Source organism: Carya illinoinensis, chromosome 16 (assembly GCF_018687715.1).
Source record: "Carya illinoinensis cultivar Pawnee chromosome 16, C.illinoinensisPawnee_v1, whole genome shotgun sequence".
Lineage (NCBI taxonomy): Eukaryota > Viridiplantae > Streptophyta > Magnoliopsida > Fagales > Juglandaceae > Carya > Carya illinoinensis.
The window spans coordinates 13,841,988-13,848,922 of NC_056767.1; the positions used below are offsets into that span (position 1 = coordinate 13,841,988).

General features: G+C 35.5%; 1 protein-coding gene across 2 annotated transcripts; it reads left to right on the plus strand.

The window, feature by feature from the left end:
- Nucleotides 1-417: 417 nt before the first annotated feature.
- On the plus strand, nt 418-3,194 carry LOC122298661 (zinc finger protein JAGGED-like). 2 transcript variants are annotated; one of them, XM_043108514.1, is made up of 5 exons: nt 418-848; nt 965-1,059; nt 1,468-1,599; nt 1,839-1,923; nt 2,265-3,194. In XM_043108514.1, coding segments are annotated over exons 1-5 (804 nt in total). In that variant the 5' UTR covers nt 418-846; the 3' UTR covers nt 2,755-3,194. The 2 variants fall into 2 exon arrangements, with proteins under 2 accessions (XP_042964448.1, XP_042964447.1); XM_043108513.1 differs by lacking the exon at nt 418-848 and having other exon boundaries at nt 863-1,059.
- Nucleotides 3,195-6,935: the final 3,741 nt, after the last annotated feature.

Here is a 6,935-nt window from a genome sequence, read left to right on the forward strand (position 1 = left end):
AGTAGATTACTCATTGAATATTTCTGAACATTGGAAGATTTTATTAAGAAATTTTATAGTATTTGATGATTTTATATTTTGGATTCTATAAATATCTAAATAAGATATGAACTTTAAGTTATAGAAAGTAACTATCCGCGGATCCCTGCACGACTGGGGCGTAGACGGCTTGTCTGCAAGATAAGGTAAGTAAAAGGCTCGTCTTTGGCATGTTTTCATCGGCCATAACTTAAGGTATATGATAAATGTTATAAAAGTATTTCACGCGTAGTGCTTGGCCGCCTTTGCTTTTTAATGCTAGAAAATGTGATTGGGCATCCATCATTTCATACACACATGTACGTACACAGCGATCTTAGAATTGTTTTATGAATGTGATCAAGATCTGATAGAAATATATATACTAGGAGTTAGATTTAGTGCAATATATAGATACCTAGGCTTCTTGAGTAAAGGCAAAACTGAGGTAACGTCCCTCTCATTCCCTCATCTCCTCTCAACCAAACTAAATGACACTGCCAAAATACCTAGCTAGGGCTTCCCTCTACCCCATCCCTTGCCCTTTTTAAAGTCACGAGACCCACTGTCGTCTACGTTCTTTCAATTCTCTCGTAGAGAGAGAGAGAGAGAGAGAGAGAGAGAGAGAGAAGAGTCCTGTGGGGGCTGGCAGAGGAACTGATAGAGAACTTTCAAAGCTCTTTTTCTACCACCATCACTCAAACTAGCCTCTAACCTAGCAGTCTCAAACTGAAAGTCTTTTAATTTTTTTAAAAAACTTTGGCTATCTTCCTATCTGATCAAAGATAGTTTTACCTCAATTTTTCTGTGTCTCCCTCTGTCGCTAACATGTAGGTCTTCCCCCACAACACCTCTTCACACCTGCTTTTATTCATCGTCTTGTTCTTCTCCTCTACTGCCCCATGTTCTCTTTTCTAACTTTTTCTCTTGGCTGTTTAACTTGCAGGAGACCTGAGGAAAACCCTTTGGACCTCAACAACTTGCCTGATGATTTTAGAGATCATGGTAAACAAGTCTTTGAGGCCGACAGCTCCTACTCCGGTACTACCTTTTTCTTATACTACCATTAAATACAAAAAAAATACCCATTTTTCTTTATATACCCATTTTTCTTTATAAAAACGTATATATTAAACCTAACATTTAGGAATATGAAGAAATGCAGATGGTTTCGCAAAGTTTTGAAGGGAAAGTATATATTTTTTGTTATACACTTAGTTTTCAATGCTTGGATGTGTAGCTTGGAAAGATTACTGTGATTTTTTTGTTCCAGCTCTCCCTGTTTCTTTTCCTTCTCCGCTTTCATACGATGAGCATTGAAAGAGGAGAAAGGTCCAGTCAATTTATTTACCGGAATCATCCATGATTTGGGTAATTAGGGTTCAGCCCCCTAGCTAAGGAAAGGACGTCTCATCGAAGACCCTTTAATTGGTTAGTTTTGGTTTTCAGGCTATAGGAAAAAGAAAAGCGGCGGAAAGGATGGAAAAGACGATTGTGGGAAGGTCTACGAATGTAGGTTTTGTTCCCTCAAGTTCTGCAAATCTCAGGCTCTTGGGGGACACATGAACCGCCACCGCCAAGGCATGTCCTTTCCATCCATTCATTCATCTCAGTCTCCACCTCGCTAGAAATTAGTTCTAGTTTTATCATTATAATAATATTCTAGAAAATGGGTCACTTCTTTAATTATTTTCCCATGAAACTAGCGTGGTCATGTCAATCTCTGTAGTATAACAAAAGTTGGGAGTTTTTGCTGAATTTCTTGGTGTTGAAACTGATTTGATTTATTTTATATATGTATATGCCGGACACATGTTCAGAGAGAGAGACTGAGACGCTGAACCGGGCTCGTCAGCTGGTTTTCAGTACCGATAACCTAGTCTCCCAAACTCCGTCTCATCTAGGGTATGCATTTTCTATATTTTAGAATCCACTTTTTGCATTACTTTTTCTCTTCTTTTCCTCTATCCTTATCATCATCTTCCTTACCTTGATGGTCTCTTCTCCTTTCAGAGATATTTTCAACCCAAAATGCTGACAAATCAATTGAGTAGTTTGCTATGAACCATAAAAGTTTGCCCAGGATTTGATAAATTAGATGGGCAAAAAGATTTAATTTTTACTTTTAAATTTTTTATTTTTTTCAAGACTATGGAAGAAGATCCCTCAATTATATTTCACCTCTGTTGAATGAACTCGATCAAGAAAACTAATTAAGGGATGCCTACTTCATATTCTGATCTTAGCTACTGCCAGCCAATCATACCAGGAGGCTATCATCCAGCAGCAGGGACCGCCATTAATGGAGATCCAACATTACAACTCAGATATCCAAGATTCTTCTCTGGATCTCCCTCCACCCAGTTACCTCCGCCGCCGCCTCAGCCACCACAACCACCACCTCAACCATATCTTTACCCTTCTCCTTCTCGTCCAATGTCCTTTCCGACACCTTATAATCCTCAACAACATCAGATGAACGAGTACTGTGTCGGCCATGTTCTTGGCAGTAATAACCAACAGTGCCACCCAAACCTAAGCTACGGACCGGACTCTAGTACTTACACTTGCATTGGTGCGCCGGTCGGACAAGGGTTTAATTCTCAGACCGGTGGGAGCCGAATGTCGGAGTTGCTAGGATCAGCAGCGGGAGGGGCAGGAAGTTATGGTAGGGACGGTTCATCATCTTACAATCCTGAGGGATTGAATTGGGGCCGCAGCTTTGCAGGGACATGACATCAATAATTAACGTTCGGATCCTCCAGACCATCGATCAATCAGTTTCAAGATCGCGGGTTATAATTAGGAGGGAGTGATTGTTTCAAGCACTGTTAATCTACATTGGCACGACATCCACGAAGATCAGCAGAGAGAGAGAGAGAGAGACAACAAGCTGACAGATGGGGGTCGTGCAAAGGTCGGTAGGAGAGAGACTTTTGGATTTTCTACAGGTGTTGGGACAGCTTTTGAGCTCATGTATATGCTCAGCAAGTTTGGCTTGGAGCTGTAATGGGGTATAGTATTGGTGTACAACCAAAACTATTGAAAAAGGAAAAACTAGAGACTTGGTGGGGACAAGATGTTAGATATGAACCGAAAGTTCTTCCTGAATTCTTTTGCAATTGGAGTTTATTTTGCAATGGCAAACCTTCTTCTCTCCCTTTTTCAATGGTCAATTATTTGCTTTTCCTTTTGCGTTCGATGTTTCTTTCTACATACATAGACTTTGACAAGGATAGAGGGGCCTGGGGAATTTGGCAAATTCTCTCTGATGATCTCTCTCCAACGAAATTTGGGATTTTCTGGTTTCGATGACCAAATTAACTTTCGTTGTTTCAGTGTCATGTGACGTTTGTACAATAGGGTCAACAACCTAGATCATATCATATTATATATATATATATATATATAGAAACTTGCAATTCATCAATTCGGCTCTTTTTGCTAAAAGTTCACCCATCAGAGAAACATCAAATCTGTCGAGAGATGATCAGTCATGTGTAAGAGATCAGCTATTTGCATTTATATTTCCATAAAAGTCCTAAGTCCTTTTCTTTTATTATGCTGATGATATTAATTATATTTAATATTATCCCTCTATATATACACGTGATTATTGTACAATAAGTTTTTTTTTCTTTGAAAAATCAAGACTTCTTGATTAGGTACATAAGAATGATATTTACAATTTTAAAGTTTGCAAATTTTGTACATTCATTTAAAAAAAAAATTGATAAATATGAAATTTACACTAAAAAAATTAATTTTTTTAATAATAAACTTCATCTTAATTTTTTTTTTTTAAATGAGTGCGCATGACTTGCACATTAAGTAATGCAAAATCATTGCCTCTCAGGTCGTCAGATTTTAGTCACCTGGTTGTGGATGGCTCACCTCTAAAAGCAATAAAGCCAATATGCAATCTAAGTAATAAATTTCTTGACCAAGTATAATGGAATAAAATATGACTTTTCCTCATTTGTTTGTTTTGAAATATATACTTCCTAAAGTTAATTTTACTAGGCTCGATTTGGATATAAAAGTTTCACAAATTCATCTTATCTAATCATCATTACAACTTTCTCAAATTTTTATTTAAAACATAATAAATAATTCAACTGTTTTAAGTTTTAAAATAATAATAATATTAAAAAAATAATATTTTAATAATTTTTATTGAACTTTAAACTTTTATTTTAACTCATCTCATCTCAACTCACTATCTAAACCTCCTTTAAGAACTAGTAGCCACATTAAATTAGTCATGGCATGCGTGTGATTAATCGCATTGATTTATTTCATATGTTTCATCTTGGCCTATCGAATGGAGTTTAGGTTATATGTATATTCTCTATGTTAACATTTTCTTCCCTAATGTACTAGTTGATCGGTACTTGATGACATTATTCCAATGTACCCTCCAAGTGGAAGTGTTCAAACTGCTTGTGATAACATATACCACCTCCTTTGTGCATCATCTTCCTACACCACCAGCTTGGCTCCACCATATATGGATAGGTTCACTAACACCCTAGCTAGCTAGCTTGTACGTGCAGTAATGCCATTCGGTTGTTAATCCAATAGCTAGCTTGTACGTGCAGTAATGCCATTCGGTTTATAACAATAGTATAATATCTTACATTTGTCATCCCGAATCACAAAAATTATTGTAGTACAGTTTAAGTGACTTGTATGTCAACTAATTCTTAGATGAAAAACTACTGAAATATATATGTCATACCATCTGGTATGAATGGAAATTACAAGTATAAGATATACAAATAAGCTAGTCATTTTCAAAATGAGTGTATTCTCTCTAAAATCAAACACCTCTCACCCCACATTAATTTGTACCGAATTGAATGGTCGGAGAGAGGAGCGGATCCGGCCTCCTCAATCTCTTCTCATGTTTTTCCTTTAAGGCTGAGAAGCCAGAGATTAAAGTTCTTTTTAATGTAAAGTAAATACGATACATTACATTAAGCTAGCTAGCTATGTTAGCTTGTAATTTCACATTTATAATATCTCAGTATAAATCTAGTACTTTTGATCTCAAAGTACTTTATCGAGAACGAATCGAAGGGTACTGGATATGAGTGTTCTAGCCCACTGGAAAACCATCTAAAAGAATCCACTGCATATACATTTCATTTTTCATTTTGGTGTTTCTGCTAGCTGTTCTCTGGCCACAATTTTCGGTCGAGCTATCTGTCATTGCAATGGCTGATCTAGTACTGCTATAAATGAATTAGCTGTAGTACTACTATCATGATATAGTTCTATCTAGTGCTATAAATATTTATATATATATATAATAAATCTTGTACGTTTCCACCCGTATATTTTCTTGAGCCGTTGGGTTATGCCCGGATCGTACGGACCTTTTTTTTTTTTTTAATTCACAAACGTCCTTATAATCATAATAATAATAATAATAAAAGAAGTAAAGAAAAGAAGAAGAAGAAGAAGCAAAAAGTGCTTTAATTGGGATATAAAAGCTTATCTTCGGTCCTAAAATTACTAGAGTAATACTCAACAAACCCCATAGTCTAAATACTTACTAAATACACCACTCACGGCTGGCCTTAAAAGGCCAACCTTTAATCCTAGTAAAAGTGGCCATTTTAATTTGAAGCATGTAACCTACGTCGTCGCATATCAGGCTTTCCAGTTCCATAATTTTAAGTGTCCAAAACTTGGCTCTGAGTTAACAAGTTAATGAAACCCTAACAACCATTTGACTTTCTAACACTAGCAGCCTAGCTAGAGGCTCTAATTATCAGACCAACAATCAATTTTTCCTGCCAATTGTTGGACACGTGTATATATATGTATATGATCTAGCTCTAGCTATATATGAAGATCTTGCAGACAGATTGTTCATGAGAGATCTGGTATTAATGAAAGTAACCCTAACCCTAGCCCTAACTGGTACACAAGAGACCATACTGGAAAATAGGTTAAGCTGGACTACTGCGAGTCTGCAACGGACATGCCCACCAACTGGTTACAATTAAGTATCAGTTTGTCAACTAATATTGGAGCAACATCTTGGTCGTCGGGCCCATCCCTGCAAGTCATTTTTTACAGCTCCCTTATTTTATTTTTTTAATGAGAATTGCTTGTTAATCTTTGCCTGATTTGGTTACCTATTAGGCTAAAAATTAATAAACTTAAATATTTTATATAAACTTAAAGAAAGAATTGACATTTCAATGATGTATCCCTTCCACAGAATCGGTTCACGGTCATGCATGTCCTTTCTTTTGTTTTGTTTTTTTCAAATTTTATTTTGGTTATTATGTTTTCTTTCTGAGTTTTGCTATGTACAAATAAAGTCGTACACTAATCTGCGTATCAAATTATCAATACTGATTCTTTCATATTTAAAACTTAAATTAGTATTATTTATAATAAAATGTACTTTTTGATCAATTACATTAGATTGGTGCACATATTATTGCACAATTATTCTTATAATTAAATTTTTCCTTTCTTTAATAGTTTAATGTATTGTCAAAACTGAGCATGAGATCGATCATGCATGATGGTGATGACGGTAAATTGTTGCCATTTTCTGACATCCAGCTGCTAGGGTAGAAGAATCAAGGCATGAATATACTGATTGTGGTAATGGATTGACTTCTTGAGGTTAGCAATTATTCTATCAAACAGTGAAAAAAAGAATTTCCCAGAATGAGTTAATATCTACAGTAAAACGTTCAGAATAAACTGAAATTCTTAAATATAGCTAAATTATTTTTGAAATGACCAGCAAGTTGTAGTCATAAAGTCTCTCAAATGTTTTCTGATCCACTTGCAAAAATAATAATAATAATAATAATAATAATAATATAATAATAATGGAGTCGAATATTATACATATATAAATATATATATATTGCGTGATAGAACTA

Coding starts and splice junctions, on each gene's coding strand:
- LOC122298661 (XM_043108513.1), top strand. CDS start 921: ATGTTCTCTTTTCTAACTTTTTCTCTTGGCTGTTTAACTTGCAGGAGA. Junction 1,060..1,467: donor GGCCGACAGCTCCTACTCCG/GTACTACCTTTT, acceptor TTTGGTTTTCAG/GCTATAGGAAAAAGAAAAGC. Junction 1,924..2,264: donor CAAACTCCGTCTCATCTAGG/GTATGCATTTTC, acceptor TTCTGATCTTAG/CTACTGCCAGCCAATCATAC.